This window comes from Vidua chalybeata, chromosome 2, assembly GCF_026979565.1.
Source record: "Vidua chalybeata isolate OUT-0048 chromosome 2, bVidCha1 merged haplotype, whole genome shotgun sequence".
Lineage (NCBI taxonomy): Eukaryota > Metazoa > Chordata > Aves > Passeriformes > Viduidae > Vidua > Vidua chalybeata.
The window spans coordinates 38773490-38795878 of NC_071531.1; the positions used below are offsets into that span (position 1 = coordinate 38773490).

At 36.4% G+C, this 22389-nt stretch overlaps 1 protein-coding gene across 3 annotated transcripts in view; it reads right to left on the reverse strand.

The window, feature by feature from the left end:
• PCCA (propionyl-CoA carboxylase subunit alpha) overlaps nucleotides 1–22389 on the reverse strand; it is a 271887-nt gene that overhangs the window by 138389 nt on the left and 111109 nt on the right. For all 3 annotated transcript variants that reach the window (XR_008428960.1, XM_053933606.1, XM_053933621.1), the window contains 4 exons: nucleotides 17651–17794; nucleotides 15852–15926; nucleotides 10650–10718; nucleotides 9699–9774 (listed from right to left, as the gene is read on the reverse strand). Coding sequence is in view for 2 of the 3 variants with exons in the window: in XM_053933606.1 (XP_053789581.1) it covers nucleotides 9699–9774; nucleotides 10650–10718; nucleotides 15852–15926; nucleotides 17651–17794 (364 nt within the window). In the remaining variant the exon portion in view is untranslated. The remainder of the gene's footprint in view (nucleotides 1–9698; nucleotides 9775–10649; nucleotides 10719–15851; nucleotides 15927–17650; nucleotides 17795–22389) is intronic.

The following is a 22389-nucleotide window of genomic DNA, read 5'->3' on the forward strand; positions in this document are numbered from 1 at the left end:
ACTTTGCCTGAATACTCGCAGTTTAGCACTGAATATGATGGTCACTAAAAGTCATTTCATTGAAATATTAAATACAAGAAAGTACTTAGAGAAGGTGGGAGAGAAAATGTGGTACAAAAAAAAAATCCTTGAGAAAAAAATGTCTAGATCATTTAAATTATCTTCTCCTTACTGCAAACAATTTTCAAAAAGAAGGTATTCTCTCTTTTGAGAGTAGCATACAGGTCATCTCTGGAAAGTTTAAGACTACAGGTCAGAAAACCACCATCTTTATCTCCATTCTCTTCTCAATTTTAAAAAGAGATCTAACAAATTCTGATGAGCCAGAAGTGTTCCATCTTAATATAACTACATAAAATAACACTGGCTCATAAACATTAATATTTCTTAAGAAAAGCTGAATAGACATGCAGTTCACAAGCATTACAGGTGTTGATTTATTCCAGGTATGGATAAATGAGGAGCTACTATAGGAAAGAGTTTATCCAACCTCAGCTGTGCACATTCTCACCCCTCTGGAAATACAAAGGAATCAGATTTTTTCATCATTGTCAGAGGAACAGGTAACTCCAAATCACATTGCATTTGACATATCACATTAACTTTGGCTCTAACTGCACACCATTAAGTATAAAATGCAGAACACTTCACAAAACAACAAAAATTTTTATGGCAAAAATTTGTCTGGGCATCCACATCTCTTGCAAAGCACAAAATTCTGTACTTCACATGTTTACTCACAAGTTATTATGATTGTGATGATATGATCACAATTGGAGATGACATGACTCAATTATTTGCACATTTTTCTAATAGCTCTAGCTTAAAATAATATTGAAAAAGAATTAATTGAAAACTCAGGTATTTCAGCTGTAAATTAGGTTATTTGGATTTTTTCCCTTGTTGAGATCTCACCAAAGCACAGACACTAGCATTACAGAGCATGCAAATTGCTGAGGCTACAGGAGATTCTTTTGCACTCCTTTTTCTTTTGTGTTTTTCCAGTTTAGAAGCATGAACAATATCCTTGTTATTTTATATGCAGACCAGTTCAAACACTTTCAAAGCTTTCTTCCCCTACTAGTCTGCTGCTGGTGTGAATTTTCAAGCTCTCTGTGTGGCCGTCACTGAAACCACTTTAAACACAACGAGTCAGACTCAGTCTCATTGAATCATGAAGTCACAGCTTTAGAGACTTGTTCATGAGCCATTAAATAGCACATGACACAAGCAGTTCAATGATGACATGATAGAAATTTGTCCATTTGATTAAAAGAAGATCCTTGCTGCCTGCAACCTAAATAATTGTTCACAGACCCTGATTTCATAAACACTGAATGAAAGTCATACTGCATCTCCACTGAACAAAATAATTTAAAATCCTACACTAAATGACCTTAACTTGGAAACAAATAATGTCTGTCTTTGGCTGCTACAAACTCCCCCCAAAATTTCCAGTTTGAATAGTAAGTATTGAAATATCCCAGAGACTTCATCTATTACAAAATCAAGAGAAGAAGGAGTCCTTCAATGCTGCCCAACTTTGAATGCAGGATTTAAACATGCTACAACGTGTAACCAGATCATCTCACATTTTTCTTTTGTAAACTGCTATAAGATCCCTGGTGAGGTGATGGCTGATGACAGAGCTTGGTGTCTCAACTGACTGCCCCGAAAGACCTAAAATCAAAAAAATACTATGAGTATTCTTGATTATTTCTAACTCATCTGCATCTGAAAAATATGAGGTTTCTGCAATGTCTTAAGCTCCAAAATTCCTTTAATAAGTTCAAAAGAGCAGACAAGCTTGAGAAGCAATATAAAATGCATTTTACATACATGACTTAAAAGTTTAATAAACATGCTTCCCTTTAAAGTATCATGAAAGGCTATGTCCATCAGTCCCCATGATCATTATGTGAGCAATGACTGCATGGTTGATCTGCTTCTCAAGACTGAGTTGATACTTTTAGTGATGTACCAAATCATATGGCTTTAAAAAAAATTTCCAGTGTAATCCTTCAGAAGTCTACAAGTTTCAGATTTGCAATTTAGTGTGACCTCTGTCAAAGTTCATAAGGTCTCCATCTGTGTGTGAGTAACTACTAGGCTACAGAAATATGGACCCCTAGAGCAGCTTGCTCCTGACTACCTGCTGCTTCCAAAACACTGGCCAGACATTAGCCTCACACTCTCACAGGATCAAACAGAGGCTAACAGGCAGTGCTTATTTCATGCAAAGTTAGACACTAAACTGAAGTATATTGTATTTATATTGCAGTGGTTTTCAGAGAATTTTTCTTTTTCTTGACCAGCTCTGTAGACTGCCAGGAACAAAATCACATTTGTTAGCCTGACAAGCCATGACATTTTCAACAAACAAAATCCTAAACTATATAAATTTATTTCTCCTCCAGAAAACAAAATTTCACTTCAGCTTCATGATTTTTACATTGTTAAGGCTGATGCAGAACTGTAGTTACAGTTATATTCTTCTTTCCTCTAAGTCAAAATGTAATAAAATATAATAATCACTGGTTTTGTACCTCTAATTTTCATTTTGCTAGGCTTTAGTTTTTATACAATATTACATCATCAGCTTATTTGGTTTCTATTTTTACACACTATTTTCCAGAATATATTTGTAAAAGAAAGCAGACTAGCATTTAAATCATGGAGAGCTAATGAAATTTTTAAAAACTACATATTCATATGTTTTATATCAAACACAAATTGCTGATGTTCCATTAATTTTCCAGTTAAATTATCATTATTGTCTAATGAATACAGGAACACACTAAATAATCACACTGTTCACCAGAGCTTATAAGCAACACCCTCATTAAAAAAAAATTAAATTATAATCAGAAGAAATTACTCCCCATACTGCCTGTCTTTATCTTGCCTCCCTCCCTTCTTCATTCTCTGCCTTAAAAACTCTGCTACACCAGACTTTTCATTAACTTCACTATATACTGTAGGCTAACTCCAACCCTGTCCTTGCAAAAAAACCCCAAAGACAACAATAAAATGCATTTTATAGAAAACAATTTTGTAACAGGTTTATGAAGAGGCTATCACACCACATTTTTACTCACTAAAAATCAGAACTTGGAATGCCAAGGCACAAAATCATAGGCAATGTTTTCACTATAAATATTTACTGACACTAAACATATTCAGTGTTGATTAGCCTTTTTACAGTATTAAGCTTCTGTCATCTTGATGCCTGCAAACACAAATCTGCATTTATCCATGTAAACTTAATTGGAGTCCTACATGCCCCTGTGTAGATAAGCAGTTGAATAGACTTAACTTGCTGATAATTTCAAATGGTGCTAAGTGGAACAGAAAGAACTTTATCTGCACACTTACTGACTGCAAAACCAACATGTGGAGCACAGGACTAGAAATTTCTCTTTTTAACAAGCCAGCAAAGCTAAACTATCACCCAACAATTTAAAGGATGAATAAGTGTGATGAAGCTTAGGAGGTATCTCAGTTATTTCTCTAAAGAAAATATTTAAAAATATTAACTAAGCACAGCACTGAGCATTATGAAACACTGATTACGCTACTGTTCACTTAAGAATATTATCGGATTTTCACAGACTAAGAAAACACCACTTTTCAACACATGAACTTTCCAAGTTCACAATTACCACCCAGCAAGCCTCCATGTTAGTAATTACAAAAGTTTTCATAATCTTCCCTAAAACCCTCAACATTCAACTGCTTAACTGTCTTTCAAAGCTTGCGTTTTGCTACAACTCATTTCAGAGCTGGCTATCTATGTACAAAGTCCCATCCCAAAAGCAAGGAAAAATGGGCCTTTTAGGTTTTAATTTTAATACACAAACATCCACATAAAATTCTCACATGGGATCACTACACCACTGACCCTCAGAGTTGAACACGTATTCCAATTAAAAAGAATAATTCTTTCCGATACAAAAGTCTGGAGCTTGCTGAACTGACACACCAGGATAAAGGGGGAGAAGAAGGGAGGTAAAAGGAGATAATATATGGTAATATCGTACCAAAAAATCGTAAACACAGATTTTTGTAACTGTGTGTAGTTCTGAACTTCTTAGTAAGAGGAACATTATTTACAGTGTTAACAAATACAAATGAACAACTGAATCAGTAGAATAATTGGAAGTAGAAGTTAAGCAGGCTTTGTCAAGAAAAGGGAAAGAAAATAAATGGGCATTCTTTCACCATCCTCTCCTTAGATATCCTTTTACTCTAAAGATAGGGAATACAACACTAGGACAACTTTCCTAGTGAAATATCTAGAGAAATAATAACATTAGTTTGTTGTTTTTCACTGCCCCAGTCCAGTTCTTCCTCCTTAATAAAAGGGAGAGAAAAAAACCCATACAAGCAAAAAACTTATCTGGCAAAAAAAAAAAAAAAAAAAGGTACCTTATTTTAATTTCCCCTTGTGCACCAATAACACTGCCTTCCTCTTTTACCTGATCAGCCTGTACTTCAATTGCCTTTCCCTCCTCCTTCTCCACAGGACACTCGTAATCTGTAACCCTTTCTAAACTACATCCCACAACATTTTGCTGACAAGCTCCCATTCCCACTCCCTCCCTTGTGACTGGCTTAAGAAAAAGAGAGACCAGGAGCAGCATCTGAGTTCCAAGCTGATGCTACTAAGTATTCTGAAATGGTCCTTTCTAGTAATTTTGAACTAAGTTTGTTTCCTTCCCTTCTCCAGTTTTGGTTTCCACATCAATACACTGGGGAATCTGCAAGGGGTGAGAACACAAATACTCTTGAAGAAGTACCCATCTGTTACCTCTGCTAGGCAAAAGTTGTATGACCTGTTGAAGCATTTTTTTAAAGCATAGCCAAAAAAACAAAACCTCATTTCATTTTTTAAGAGCAGACTGCTTTTGCAAGCAAACAGGTTTTTTACACAAAAGATTGTTTCACTTACAATACCAGTGAGAGCATTTGCAGGGGCTCAGAATACAGGAGAGTCTAAAACTTACATGTATACTGCCATTGAGAAGTATCTTCTAAATTAAAACAAAATAATTCAGTAATTTATGATGTTTGGATCTAAATTAAAGTTTATTGTGAAAAGCTTTGTACCCGAAATTAATTTATTTGAAATAAATGATAAAATACTAAAATGGAAGTTGGGTATTTTTTCTTGTGCTCTAGGATGATCCTGCTTGAGCAGAAAGGTTGGACCACATGATCCACTGTGTCCCCTTCCAATCCTACTCATTCTGTGATTCTTGGAAAGCCAACGCCTTCTCACAACACTAAGTACAGCTCTCCTTTTTTTCCCCCACAATTAGTGTGTTTACAGCTGCAAAAGCTCAAGTCAAGTTTCTGCTGCCACTATTCTGGCAAGTCTCCACTCAGAGTTAACTTCTACATTTCTCTTCCCCTCAAACGTTTAACACTTTGCTGTTTTCTATTTTATGTTTGCTCTTTCACCTCATGCTGGAAAATTCCCCCACCCCCAGCTAGTAGCCTCCTTTATTCTCTCCTCATTTCTACTCCTTCTTGCTCTATCTGCTGCTTACTCTTTTCCTCAGCAGCATCTTCAACTCCTCTTTCTGCCTAATGGTCTAATACATTCTTCTCTACACAGATCAAGAAGGATCTCAACAGAGAAGGGTTGACTTCATACAAAGACTTAAACTTCATATTATTACTTTACTTTTGAATGCTCAGGGAAGATAAAAACCAGACAGAGGTCAAAGGAAAGATTACAGCAATCTGCACTCAAGGATATGAGTTATCTGTCCAATCAGACCTTCTAGTGAATTGATAATGTGTTCTACTTGATGCATAAATATAACCATTTCTTTTCTTTAAAAAGATAAAAATAACTTTCATACACAAACTTTCCCAAACTTCATACTGGGATTTATACATGCCTTCAAGTGAACAGATTATCCAGCACCAGAAATGACAAAAGCATATTAAAACTTTAGAAAAACCAAGAAAGCAAGCACACCACACCATGTTTACACACACAGGATATACACTGAAAGGCATTCTTTCAATACCCTATTTCTGTTGTTCAAATTAAACCCCCCAAAATAAACAAAACAAAAAGTTTCTGAAAAAAGTACCATAAGAGACAGAGATGAACTACTAATAACAGTGTAAATCATGCCCCTTCCCAATGAGCAACAGTGCCTCACTGCTTGACTGGAATCTTGAACTTTTCACTATTCACAAATTTTCCAGTAATCACTGCACAAAACAAGAAGTGCCTCTTCTTGAGAGAAATCTGAGTTGGACCCTCAACTTTAATCACCCCTTGAATTATACTGCAAGACTGAGATAAAAATGTTACCTAATTAGACCCTTCGTCATTCCGGAGTGTCAGCTGAGATTTGAATTCAGATCAGTTCTCAGTGGAGAAGTCAGTTCCTGTTAGAATAATTTAGACTGAAAAGAACCTCAAGAGATCATTTAATCTAATCCACAACTCAAAGAAATGCTATCCTAGACTTTCATCTGCTCCCATTAACAACAATGGAGATATTACACAGGAAAAAAGATTGAGATTACATTCCCACGATCACATTGACTCTATCTTGACTCAACCTTGACTTAGTCATACTTCTTAGCATCTACCAATGAACAGACTGCAGAATTTCTTTCTTCACTGTGTACAAACTGTCATCCGCCCAAACTGTAATAAAATATTAATGCATCAGGCATTTTCAGAGCACAGCATTGTTGCAAATATCCTTATTTGCTTAATTCTCTATTTTTAATGAAGATACTGCTATTACAGGCACTATATAATGCAGCCTTGGTTGCTTTAGGCATTACTTACTCAAATTTTGCTTGTCTGCTTTCTTTCCAAGCATTAGACTACTTGTAAAATTTAATTATTTTAATTCCCTTCATGATCTTGTCAGGCAGATTTAACTGGGAAGGACAGCTGAATCATGAATTCAAGGCCAGGTAGTATCCAGTCTAAGAAAACAAGTCAATAAAGACTTGTCCGGGGACTTGTTTCCTGTAAATGGAACAGAGCTAAAAAGTAATGGGGTAACTTGTGAATACCACAAAGCCACAGCAATAGAAACTGAATGATTTCTCACAGAGTCAGTAGACAAGGAGCAGCAGAATAAGTCATTGCCCTTCACACTGCCAACATGCCTCAATCCAGCCTAGATGAGTCACCTCCTGAAAGGTCACTGTGCTACTTCAGTCCTAGATTCTCTGCCGGGACTGCCACGAATGGCATTGTATAGTGGCATTTGCTCCAAGAAGACATTTGTCCTCTAGGAACTGGATAAAAACCACTGATTTCACACAGGTCAGCAAGCAACCATCAAAATAGTAGTGACTAAAATTCCTTACCAACTTTTGTTTGCTTTGAACTGGTGACACAGAAGTGATTGGAAAGACTCCATCCTCCATTAGCAGTCCCTAAGCTATGCATTAGATGGTCCTTGACCTGTTACCCAGCCACCCTACATCCCATTCCCACCCTATGTCAGTAAACAAGGATCTTTGTTTACAGAAACTGCAATCCTTGGGATTTTAAATCTGAAATTCTCCCAGTGCACATCATCACTACAACTGACACTGACTTCAGCCAGTATTGCTTATCTAAAATGCCCTAGAAGAGTTACCTTCAGGGAAAAACACAGTGTCTCTAAAACACCATGCAGACATAAATGCTGCTTCCCAGGAAATCAGAGGCACAAGGAGGCTGTGCTGAGAAATAGGGATCTGGAGCATACTATTCAGGAAGACTGGTAATCTCTGTGTACAAGTTCACTATTCAAGCAAAAAACAAGTAACTTCAAAACTAGGTAAAAAAAATATTATGTATATTTTACTACTAACAAAAACTCAATTCAGAAAAGACTTCATGTGAGGCACTTCACAAAAGGTCCAGGTAGTTTAATACTTTGTTACATAGAAACCAAATTTTGCAAAGCAAAAATATGCACCATCATTTTAGGGAAAAAAAAAACAAAAAACACCAACACACCCAAACCAAAAAATGCCAAAAAAAGGAGTCCTGCTCATGTCAATGCAGTTTAGAACATTACAGATTAGACAGTTTCGACTAACTACCCTACCAAGAATCATTCACACTAGGCAAGAGACTTTAATATCCACAAATGTTCCGTTTTAAATAAACACTGAGAAGAAACTACCAGCTGTGTAAAACTACACAAAAATCTTGGTGGTTTTCAAATGGAAACCACTGGCCACTGCAATGAAAAATGTGTTCTGAAAATTCATCTACTTTTGAAACCTGTAGTACATGAAATCTTGTGGTTTGCAGTACTTTAGAAAAAAATTCCCCCTGTAGTTCACTAATTACCTCTTTAAATGTTTTTAATAGTCTAAAAGTTTTCTTAGATAGAAATACTACAGAGACTTTAGATATGATGAATACATGCATACTAATAAAAAGACTGTAAAAACCTCTAGAAATCAGTACTTCTCAGATGTAAGGTCTCATATACTTCGCTAATCTTTATAATCTGTGAAACTGTTATTAGGTACATCTGTGTAAAACACCTAAGCACAAAGAGTTTCCATCCCATATTATAGCACACAATAAAAAACAATGCTCCACAGACATTTGCAATATCCTCATCAAATAAAATACTCTTAGCATCTCTTGGTATTAATACAACAGAGTGTGAATCCAGAGCTTGTCTCCATTAATAACAACACCAACAAATCCCACCTCACATCAATCTAACTCTAGCAGTATAAATTTCTCTCATATAAATTTACTCAGCTGTTTTACAGCAGGGGTTTACATCAGCACATTTTACTGCAATAGTCTAATGGCTCAAGTTGCACCAATATAAATCTATTTTAGAGTTAGCAGTTCATTTACAATGGCTAATCCTACCATGTATGTACTCTGTGGTAGAGGGATGTTCATTTTCCCCTAGACAGACAAAACTTTTGAGTTTGACAGGACAACTGTACCATTAAGCAGCCCAGCATTAAAGCCAAACCAAGTTTTACAGAAACTTCACAGACGTTTTTACCTCTCTTATCCTGAGCTGTCCTTTCTATTTCCCATAAGACACAGAGGAAGACCTAAAGATTTCTCCCACACAAAACACAGCTTCCCTCACCAAAACTTAAAAAGATACAAGTGGTCGGAGCTGATTTACCCCTGCTGCCTGGAAAGCCTGGAAGAATGGCTGCATCTCCTATGCAATCAGTGAGCAAGACCTGAAACACATGCTGACCATACAGCTTACATCTGTATCTGCCCAAACCTAAAAAATTACCTTGAAAATTAGAGAAATATATATATATATACACACACACAATCACCCACTGCATTGTGATAATATTTAATTGCAATGTATTAAATTCCTAAAAAATGGCAATTACTTTAAATTTCTTACAGTGCAATGGCCTTTTTTTTCCCCTCTACAAAAGAATAAATCAGTTACATGCCACCATTCAGTGAGAACTATGAGTTTTAAGAAACTTATTTAAATATTTATCTTACAATATTCAAGAGAAAAATGGAGAAGAAAAGTCTCTTTAGAGTTGATGTATCTTCTCAGCTTAATTAACACAAGCTTTTCCTTTTTTAATTTGCACTTAAGAAGTGGGAACTTTACTCAATTTGCTAATTACTACATTTTCAAGCTGTTTTCTTGAAATAGATGACAATCTATCACACTAGGAATCCAAATTTCTCTAGTTACCTCGAATTACGTAGTTGTCCAAAGCCTCTTCCATTCTTTTCAGTGCTTCAGCTCTATTAGAGCCATAGGTAATCAGCTAAAGAAGAAAAAAGGTATTTACATTACCTAGAAATTAGATGTTTGTGTCTAGAATTTGAATAGCATTTAAAAATTAAATAGGTTTGTAGAACTTCTACAGTCATTAAAAAATCATTTCTTGACCATTACTGTATTTGTGCTACAAATACCATTACTGTATTTGTGCTCCCTGAAACATGAAGAAAAAGCTAAGATCTCTTAAGCCATTCAATGAAAGAAGGCAAATCACTTTTTCCTTCATAAAACTTCATAAACAAGCTCTCAGAAAATCAGATGAGAGGTTCAATATCCCAGCTGACTCCCTAGATTCCTAATGCCTAACAAACTCCTAAGATATCATTTTTTTGATGACCGAACCCTATCATGTCATATTTTAATTTTACCAATCAAACTCCTAAGATATCATTTTTTTGATGACCGAACCCTATCATGTCATATTTTAATTTTACCAATATATTCCAAATGAATAAGAACTAATACTAAGAGACACTATCAAGCATTTCTTTCAATGCTTCTTTTTAGAAGCCAGGATTATTGACATTTACATCCAAGATAGACTATATTGTAAAAGATAGATTGGCAGTATCTAAGTCAGACAATAAAGGTTGGTGTTTAAATCAGAATCTTCTTAATAATTACAAACTGCAAGACAAACAACTACAGTGTCAAAAGGTAAAAATAATTTTATTTATAAGTGACAATAGATTTCCTCTATTTGACATCTTCCTTCACTTCTTTTGTATTCCCTTGAGGCATGTTATGCCTGGCATCTTTAAAATACATATCCTTTGATATGCTCTCTCTCATAAAAGAGCTATGTATAAAATCAGTACTTCATACCTTTAGAATATTGAGAAATAATAATCAACTCACTTTTGAGATCATGGGATCATAATAAATGCTAATGTCACTTCCTTGTTGTATACCACTGTCAACACGTACCTTCAAAAAGAAGAAGTGAAAGTAATTCTATATTACTAGGGGAAAAAAAAATTCATCATGAGGATCAAATCTACCCATCAGCCTTAAACCATAACCCCCACAAAGCTTATCGCACACATTTTCCCCTCTGGAAAGACTAGAATAATTATTTGTTTTCAGAGAACCTGGGAGGAGGGAAGGGAAGCTTTTTTCTTCACCAGCAAAACCACTTGCAAATTAGTCTCTCCTTTATGGGAAACTTGACTGCAATCTTGAGTTCATAGTCAAAATTCTCTTTTGTTCTCTAGGAGGCACAGTAAACACAGTAAACCCAATCTAAGAATTTCAGCTGTGTTACACTCGCTTCAACTCTAAACACATTCAATTCTGATTTAATCCCTGCAATAAAATACAGTTGTAATTATTTTTCTGACTGACACCTGGCATGAGGGATGACCCTTATAATCACAGCCTTTCTGCATCTATCTGTAATCACATCCCTCATGTTCTGCTACAGCCCTTCCAAGGGCTTCAGTAGAATAGAAGTAGGGAGCATTCAGCAGGAACTTTGGAGCTCTGCTTATCAGCTCCATAGGAATACTGAGCCTATGATTTTCATGTCTGTAACACTTTCTTTCTCTGTCTCACCCTCTCAACTGTTAAGCATTTTTTTTTCTATTGCTGCTCTTCCCCCAAGGCTTTAATGTTTACACAGCTTTTCCCATGGCTTTGCTTTGTAAGGACACAGCCCAAATTAAAGCTCTGATTCTGCAACATTCATGGAAAAAAATAACACGAGTTCAAATATTTCTTTTGAAGAGGCTGATTGCTGTTAACCAGCCAACAAGTTAGTTTGTATATTGCTGATTCTTGTTTTCATCTCTCAGTTTGATTTCATCACTGTAACAATGAGGTTAGCCATATAAAACTTTTCAAATGAGCAATTTCTGGGGGATAAATATTTATTAAATTGCTGGTTTTCAGCATTGGAATCCGAAATATTTTTTTTAAAACTAATCAAAATAACTCGACTGATAAATGCATTCTGGGGATCATAAGGATGAAGGGCTCTAATCAAAGCTGTTGAAACAGCAGGACTCTGATATACTGCATTGTAAAGGGGTGGGAAAGAGGGTCCTGGAATCTCACTTAAATCTTCACCTGTGGGAAGGAACCTTTGTAATAAACAGCAGCTCATCTGTCTGCAGCAAGGCAGAAAAAGGTCAACGCAACGGCTGTTAGGCCTTTAATATTTTAATTTAGGCAATTATCAAGGGACCACATGTAGAACCTCTTGTCTAGAGAATCCACATGAGGGCACGATGATGACTTTATTATCCAAATGACATAAAAAGATACCCTAGCAGGTGCATTCACTTTCTCCAGTCAGAAACATTGTCTGACTAGTCTTTAGGACATTATTTTAAGAAATATACTTATTCATATGTTTGCATTCATATGTTTATATTTACATATTTACATATTATTTTTTCTATACTTATTCACATGTAAAGGCAGTATTGCTTCTGTACCACTGTAATAGATTCTTATCTGAATGTGCTTTATCTGTGCTTAACTGGGCTCCCCACTACTCACATCAGGTACATTTAACATTAGCTACTGATGAGAAGGTAGTTCAGACATGTCATGATTACAGAAAAAACATGCAGTGTATTTCTCAGCTGCCTTTCTTCCAGCTGCTAAACCATGCTTTCTCACAGAATGGCTGTCCGTGTATAAAGTCAATGCACATGTTCTCACATTTAAATCAGAAAGAATTAATTTACCTACTCAGTTCCAGATAAATCCCCTGCCCTTGACATTTTTTTGTAACACTCAATAAATACATACATAAGACAAGGTATGACATACATACTCCACACATACTTGAACTGTACTGTGACTTGTCCCTGAAGCAGCACCTAAAAGTGATTGCACATAAGTATTCAGGAGTGCCTTACATATATATAGGTAAGTGTTGACACATGCATGTCATCTTTTGACAAAGAAAAAACATATGAAAGGTGAATAATTCAGACCCACAATAAGCAGGTTAGTCAGACCTTAAATTTAACTAAGACTTCTGAGGCTACCAACTATATGCTCTGCCTGGCTCTATGTTTCTGTTCATATACAACACATGTACATGACCACTACAAAACTCACATTTTTCCCTAACTACAATATCTTGAAAAGGCTACAGTGATTATAAAGTACTTGCATAACTTCCTTTAAAAGAAAAACAATCTGGAGTCCTCTATGGAAGTTAATTTTTATAAAATAAACTCAAAATGATCGAAAAAATGACAGCAAAAAAGAAATACATTTATACTTTCTTCAATTCTCCCTGTGGCGCTTACATTTTCAGAGCCTGGTAACAGTAGGTGATTTTATAAACTATATGGTGTGACAGAATTTAATGAATATTGGATGAACAAGAAACCCTAATTCAGCAGACACTCACTATAATGTGCTGAACTTGATACGTAATAGCAATATTTATTAGACCTCCAGCATTTACTTCTGTTTAATATAGTTCCTTTCTTTTACTCAGTATTTAAGATCTTTAGGAAAAGCTAGGGTTAAATGTCCTGCTGTAGCCTAGAGCTCATTCATATTACAGCCCTAACACTTTATTGCTGTTGTACTAACCTCATGTGTTATTACATTAGGACAACAGCAAAAGGAATGAAAAATGCTTAAGTGGGGGGCAGGGGGCAGTGGGCAGCACAATCTGTGTCTCAGTCCTGCAATGAAATGCATCAAATTCCATTAGGAACACAAACAGTTTCTAGTATTTCTCAACTCTTTGCAATATCCGAGTCTAAGAATTTTCTTTTCCTGGTAAGAGTCATTAAAATACCAGACTGCTGCTCACACTGACAGAGAGCAACGCTGGAGCTCTCCAGATGTAGCAGAACATGTTGTGTAGGAGCATCAAACATCAAAGCTCAGTGTCACACATAAGGGGCTGGTTTGTAGTCACTTGTGCTAAGTTTCATTATCAAGGACAAAAAAAATGTGGCATTTATGACCACCATGTTCTAAGGAAATTACAAACTACGTGACACAAAATTAGCCATCATATTTTTCCCTATGGCTAAGCAAAGCATGGCTCTCACACAGCCATGCTCACCAGTTCCATCAGCATGGGCAGCTGACACACAGGCATGGTAGGCAATCAGAGCTAACTTGAGACAGAAGAAATGAATTGCAAATGCATTTGGCCATACACACAAGCTGAACTTGCTGTGACACACTACAAGTCTCTGGTAATTTTTCTCAAGCCAAATTGTTGACAATTCTAAAACCTAAAATGCAGAAAACAAACACCACGGCACAATGGGCCTGTAACGCTGTACCTTTTTAGCCATATTAATTTTGTTCTTAGCAGCATGACATTCTCACGAGAGAAATTAGTTTCATGCTAGCAGAAATATATGTATTAAGACACCAAATCATGAGTGTCTACATAAAAATAGTTTTTCTATTTTTTAATATGACAGTGGAAGTAAACAGGAAGAGAAAGCCTAGAGACTCCATATGAGCTCCTCAAACCATTGCTCTGAAGCCTCCAGTGTAATTAAAATCTCTTTCTTTGGTACCACAACGGACTACGTGAAGCAATCAGGCGTCTCCCACCCTTCATTTTCAATTCACCTCTCCCTCTAAGCACAACTCCCAGCCCACCCCATCTACCTGACAAGTGACAGCCCAATCTGATTAAATGCTTGCAAGGGAGGGGACTCATGGGCCTCCATGACAGGCCAAAAGTGATCACCATGGAGATACATAATTACAGCTGTCAACGCGTCTACTGTCCTGCTGGCATCAATTTGATTGCTCCCAGCAATAATGATAGACAAAGCTTAGTGTGCACTCTCCTACACCCAATCACTTTATCTATTCCGTGGTCCATTTAGCTGACATGCAACATTCACACAAGCAAATAACAGCAGTAAGCAGAACATTTAAGGCATTTTAATTGTTTTTTCTTTGTATGGATGGCTCACAAGCGCAAATGTTATTACATAAAACTCCTGCTGCAGCATTAATTGAAGAAAGATTTGGTGGGACAAAGACTGTAGGGGGTATAGTTTGTCCATTATCACTTGTACTTTCAACAGGTCTCACGTTTGGAAAATTGCAAATTGCAAAAACTTGCAAGGGCAAAATGTTTGACATCGTGTTAGCTATTACAACATGGTGAAAACTTCTAACAACCACTGGAGTACTCATTATAAATTCTTATTAAATACACTCTTTGTTTCATTAAAAAGAAGTTTAGATACATCCAGTGATACCTTTTTCCCTCATCTCCTCTTTAAGAGCACATAATGCCTTTTAGATCTTCATAGTTTTTTTTCTGCTTTGAGGCTTTGAACACAGCATGAAGCCTTAAAGACCAGAAAGGGTCAGGTCCCTTTGGAAAGTACACGGGCAAAAACAATTTTAAAAGCCAAATAAATCATATATCTAATAACAACTCCACATTTAAGATTCCTCCTGCAATCTCTCAGTATTTTCCATGCAAGCAATCAGACTGAATAATTGTATTCACAGATGGTACAGTCTCATCATTGCACTGACACAGTGTCACTCATGTATATGTGCACTTACAATTTAAGACTACCTTGATTTTACAGAAAGGCCGTGTATTTGCTCTTTACACCCAGCAGAAAACACTGTTTGCTAAACACCTATTCCATATGGTTAGGTTGTATCCTGGAACACGTAACAACCACTGTAAGAAACTCCTCTTTAAAGTCCACAAATCTAAACAAAAAGCACTGGCAGTTTCTCACCAGTGTCCCCAGTTCTCCATGCTTAAAAAGCTGACTCAACAGTTCACTGTCATTTCTAATAACCACATTTACTAAAGCTGTATTTCAAAAACTTAACCTGAAAGTTATAGAACAAACTATTTCAACATGTATTGGTTTCCTGTTATACCTAATCTGAACATTTTTAACCCAGTTTGGAACTGTTCACTTTTAAGCAGTTTTTCAGGTTGCACAAATCAGTACTGCCATGTCCTGTGTCCGCTCTGGTAAAAAGCTGGAAAAAAGGCTTGGTTTACAAAGCTGCTGAGTATTTCTAGTCTTTATATAAGAGACATTCAACACCTACGAAAACCAGAACAGAGTTACTTACACTTGGCACATGCAATGGTTCCTGATACTGAGACAGTTTACCAATGGATGGCAGGCCAAAAGATTTGTAGGGGTCCTGGAAAAAAATTCAACATGAGAAAGCATTAAGCTTTTGCAGATGTGGAGCAGATAATGTTTAAAAGCATTAAGTATAACAGAATCTGCTACTGGAACGACTCTGATTTTTTGCCCAGAATTACTTGTGTCAAAGAACATTTCTTTATCCATCTGCCCCCACAACTCCAAATAAAGAAATGGAAGTATATAAAATCTCTTGCATCAGTTAAAAAAAAAAGGAAATAAGTAAAAGTATTCTGCACCCAGTTACAATATACCAAAATAAAATATACAAAGATGACATTTTCATTAGCTACACTTGAAAGAAGGATGGGAAAGTATTCAAGAGGCCAGGCTTAAAAAGAGAGTACAAGAAAAAATTTTCAGAAATAAAAAGGGGCAGTCAGAATTTCAGATATCTTAAGAAGTCAAGCCGATCTTTATGGCACTGGAAACATCCTACATTAATGTACATAATGCAATACTAATATAAACTTAATAGGAAAACAAATGAATATACAGCCTACAGAATAACCTAATTCATGGCAAAGTAGTTGGATTCATTACTTGTAAATGTGAGGGGTTTAAGATGAATAAAATAAAAAGCCTAAGCATCAGTTATACCAGTGTAAAGCCTACTAAAACTCAGAATAGTTTCCATGCCAGTCACAGGGCAAATATTTATTCTTTATCAAAATAGGTCTGTACAACTTGGAATCCGTAGAGCAATTTGGAGGTTATGTGCATGTCATGAAAGAAAAAAAAAAAAAAACAACATCAACTAAGATGGTCTAGGTAACAAAATTCCCAAAAGTTAAGCAAGGGAAGAAAATGTCTTAAGGTGCTGAATTAGTTTTGAAATGCAGAGTTACCTAAAATTTTCCTGAAACTAAATGAAGGAAGATAGGCATTCTTTTCCCAGCCCCCATCCCTGAAAATGTTCGAGGCCAAACTGGATGAGGCTCCGAGCAACCTGGTCTAGCGGAAGGTGTCCGTACCCATGGCAGAGGGGGATTGAGACTACATGACCTTCAAGGACCCCTCCAACCCAAACCACTCTGTGATTCTATGACTTTTTTTTTTTTTTTTACTTAACAAGTTTTCACTTTCACATACCAAAAGTGACACCAAAAAGACATTACATCAAAATGTCTTGAAGGCGCTTGAAAATGGGATTTAAATATTCGTAAGCTTCTTTAAGGTGAGATGGAGACTCACACCATAATTATAGTTATTGTTTTGGAATGTGCTTTGAAAGTTTATCCTATAAACTATGGTTTCACAAAATGTGCAACTTGGTTTTTCAACTACCTTTTCAAAAGTTTAATTAAAACTACAAAAATTCTGAAAGACATTGAATTTCACCTGTCTTTTTAAGCCAACAAGTTTCAACTACACATCTCAGAAATCTGGAAAGAGTAGTTAACTCTGATTAGTAACTCCAGCATCATTAAATGTGAGCTGAACATACAGTCTTATTTCTAATGATATTTGCTTACCTCTCTTATCATCTTTACTTTCAGCTTTCAGGAAAAAGCAGTGTTGAAACACACACCATTTTTTAAATTACAAAATAAGAACTTGACAATTCTACAAAACCTCATTAACCATTCGTGTGACATGCTCTACATCATGACTTTCATATGATATTCCTTGATTTCACCTTGGCATCCATCCACACCTGGGTATTATTACGCTACAGTTCAACCACCTACCCCCTCCTCCCCATTACCACTCATTTACCTCAGCATAAACTCGACATTCAACCGCCCAGCCATTGATGGGAATATCAGCCTGTTTGTGCCTGAGAGGGTAACCCTTAGCAACACGGATCATTTCTTGGACTAAGTCCAGGCCGGTAATGCATTCTGTGACGGGATGTTCAACCTGCAAGGTCAAGAACTGTCAGTCAGTAGGTAACAAAAAGCAACCAAAAAAAAAAAAGCACAGATAAACAAACACAGATAAACAAGAAATTTGACATGCCAAAGAGCAGAGAAAGACTACGTTTCTATTCTGGTCTTTTTCCACAAAAAAAAAACCCTACTTTAACTCCAGCAACTGCTGTCTTTGCATGGAAAACATAAAAAAAAAAAAAAAAAAAAAAAAAAAAATTAGCAGATTACAATAACTCAGAGCAGCATACAAAAGGAAAACTAGAGAGGTGACCTGGGAAGATCTGGGAGTGTGTAGGGATTTTTTGTTTGGTTGGCGTTTTTTTTCCACTTATTTTACAAATTCAAATGTATTCGGTGACAATGAGTTAATTTTCCTTTGTTTGGAAGCTTTTCCTATTCAACTCTGTTTTGAAGAAACTCACACTGTGGCCATAACTATCTTTTAACTGAAAATCTCCAAGTAACTGATAATCAACCCATTCTGCTACACTTAACATGGCACGTACAGGAGCCACTAACCAATTTTCCACAGAACCAGCGTAGCCTATATCTCACCCATTCGCCTTCTTTCACTAACCTGTCCTGACAAGCAACCAGATTAGCGTAATCTTGCATTAGCGCAGTGTAGCAGAAATGAGCAGATGGATCCTTCAATTTTTTTTCACCCCCACCTCCAGACTTATCTGTTTAGTGCTTAGCATGCACAATAGCTGGCCTGGACCAGCAGAGTGGCTCTGCGCGCTCAGCAAATTGCCGCTAACGGCTTTGGAAGACGCTGCCCTGGGAATTGCCATCGTTCGCGCTCACGCGGGATTGTGCGTACAAGCATGCACACATGGGCGCGCACATGCAGACACACTTCTGCCTTCAAATGGGCAGAGAAACAAGCATGTTGATTAACTTTAAAAAGCCTTTAACTAGGCATAGGTCAGTAAAAGGCAACCAGGGTGATTCTTCTGATCGCCACCACACTGATCAAGTAAAAGGTAGGCATGCTAAAAGCATGTTCTTCCCACAGAAACAGCTATACCACCTTCCATATAGAAACCATGACAGAACTGCCATTTTTGTCATAAAATGTTTGTGCTCCAAGGGGAAAAATACCTCAAGAAAATGCACTTTGCAACTGTTTATCGTGAGATGTCATACTATGTACCTTTTCTGACACAGGAAAAGGTCACTGACCAAACCACTTGTCTTTCTTCCGTCAAGTATATAGTATTAAGTAAAACATTCCATCATAAAAACATTGTGGCTTACCAGAACAAGTAGATGCTTTGGTCTTTAAGAAAAAAAGCTTTGTAAAAATAAACAGATGGCATCCATAATTAGCCCTGAGTGTGCTGTGAGTTTGTTTAGAGTTTCAACAACATTTTAAGACGTTTTGACATAATTTTAATGACAAATCATCACTGAAACAAGCATCTATTCTTTGAAGGACAAAAGTGACATTGAAATGGGAATCTGATTATACAGTTTAAGGATGTACCTTTGGGATTCAATCTTGATTCCACCTAACACATGATACTCTCCAGCATGTCAAGCTTAATAACAGTATTTTGAGAAACTATGAAACATCTCAATGTCTATCCTGCAGTGTTAAATTGAAGCAATTCAATTTCTATTAAGACTTGAAGTTTCTATTAAAACCCCCTAAGTTTTAATAGAAAGTTACTTATCACACCTTCATATTTGGACAACAGAACTTATTTTCCTACTTTGGAATTTAAGTTTTAAAAGATTACCTTTGAGCTGGGAACATGTTTGGAATTTTAACATTCCAGATAATTAAAATACTTTTTCTTTTTCCAAAGACATTTGCATTATTTAGTTATACTGCCATTTTTCTTGGATAGCAACTGGCATTCCAGATTCAATAGCTTCATTGTTGTTTTCAGTTTTATTGTTGATGATCAAAATAAGATGGAATGTCTCTGAAAAGAAAAATATTTTTGTTGTTTGGTTCTTAAGACTCACAAACATTTATTTAATCCATTCTTCAATACAGATCTTTGACTTGGTCAATATTTTCTTCTGTTTCTTCAAAATACTCCCTTTGTGTCTCCACACAAAACAGCATTCAGAAAATATGTATAGGAAAAAATGTTGAGGGTTTTTTTTCAGAGTAGGGAGAAGTCCTACTTTATGTTAGGACTCTGCTTCAACTACTACTATTTAGGCATAACACAGACAATTCCAATCATAGCATTAATTTGGGGCACAAAATACATTTTAATGCATTTTCAAATTCATTAAGACCATCAAATGAAATATGGTATAAAAGAACTTTAATCTTGAAATCTCTACAACAACTATAACTAACAATTGCCTAAAGTAATTGTATCTGTTGTAAAATCACTCTTAAAAGCTAGACGTCAATCACTTCCCTCTTTTTCACTTTCTACTTCAGGTGCCGTCTTTTTCCTGGCTGCCTGTTGCATTTTCTTCTATTCATTTTATGCTATATCCCTTCTCCATCAACAGCTTTTACTTGCCAACATATGGAGACTAAGTCAAGTACTAAATTTTTGACACGATGAATGCAAGTTTGCTCACAAATGGAGGTGAATCTCACTCAATTGATCAACTCCCCTAGCTTTAGGCCATACTCAGTTTTGCAGTCGACTGATCCAAGATGTTGCCAGTGAAGCCCAGCCATTAAAGAGCCAGTGTTGATAGGGTTATATGATAGTGGCTACATTCACACGTTATTGTTGTCTTCAACACAAAGGGCAAAACCAGACATGTCTGCAGCAAGTAGTCTACAGATCACAGCTGTATCAAGGCAGCTGTACCTTATTCTCAATAGGACAGGCAGAAAAAATTGATCAGCAAGAACTCTCAATTAATTAGCTGCCATAAGTAACCCCTTCACTATCAGTTCCTTTACTCATACCAAGTCTGTTCATAAACAGTTGATAACAAATTATAATTTCAATGCACTTAAGAATGATATATACCTCCTTTAAAAAGTCTTAAGTCTCTGTAAGATGCCACTTATATTCCTGCTTTCAAGTCCACAAAGCTATACCTGCTATGACCAGCAATAGCTATACAGAGTAAAGTGCTTCCCCTTCATACTGGATCTAGTGCTCTTAAGACATATCACAGCAACCAGATTTCCCATGAGCACTGCAAGTGTTTTTGCTTCACTAACCCCTTCCCATTTATACAGCAAGATAAACTAGTGGCAAAGCCTGTCAGAAAATAATAATTATGTCCCAGTTTATAGATGGTAAAGCAGGTATATAAGATTGGGGAACCTACCAACATCACAGCCCAGTTAACATCCACTACCAGAACAGTATGGAAAGGCTCTTAATTCTCCTCCTATTCTGTGACTGCCAGTGGTTTTAAAGCTTTACCATACTGGGGTTCATCCACAGCTACAAAAACAGTCATGCAATTTTTATGGACAGTCAGAGCAACAAATTAAATTAGTGATGACTGCTCCCCTCTATTCAGGGGAATAATTCTGGGACACATTTTTCTCAAGACTATCAAGGTACTCAGATCTAACAGCAAATACCTTAGGACACTCACAGACTGCTCTTGTCCCTGTGTGTATAAGGCATTAAATTACTCACACACCAGTTGGAACATTCAAGTACCCCACATCAGCCAAGAAAATCTAAATTTCAGTAGACTTAAAACTACAGCCTATGTCATTCCTACTACTGTAAGTCCCTAGTTGGTGTCATATACCCCTTTACATTCATATAAATAATCTCAAAACTAACTTTCAACATACACCTCAGTTTCCAGGAAATGTGATTCACCTGGAGTCCCAACAGGCTTTGCTGCTGCAGTCAAATCCAGTATCAATTGACCCAAACTCACCAACTTACAGATGCCTCTCAACCCCCTGTATTTCAGTAAGCCTGGTTTCTATTTTGGAGAACTGAACAGCAACAGAGGTGCACACGTGTTCTGCTCTTTAGGCATGCAAGCTTCCTGACTACTATGAGCAGGAGCACACTGGGGTCACATCTTTCTGCAAAATAGTTCACATGTACCTGGGGTTTGGGAGCACACAGCAAAAAACAGCTTTTCATAAAGGCTACTGAAAAAAAGACAATGGTTGAATTAGTGTACAGAAGGAATGGAAAGCAGGAATACATAACTGGCTAACTATAGGCATCCTATATAACAACACTTGCTGTTTGTTTTCTGAATTATTAGTATACAATTGAAGAACTGAAGGCAATCAGTACTACAAAAATTTCCATCAGCTAAGATGTTTGGGTAGACTTCTTTTATTGCTTCCCAGTTTTTATGTAGAAATAAAAACTAATGCACAGACATTCGGTTCAAACTAATGTTTTAATCGTAGCATATAACTTTGAAAAAGTATTTAATTTACTTCCTCATAGGAAGCTATATTCCAATAATCATTGACACAGTTCTCAATTTTCTTTTGCAAGGATTTTTTCTACATTGTATGGGACAGACATCTTATGTGGCCTATGAATTCTGAATCTTTTCTGTGTTTTAGACAAATAGCACACACTTTAGGTCAACAAGTCAATTAGGTCACAATTTCAACATTACTTTCTCAATTAACATCCTGCACTTCAAAAAAAA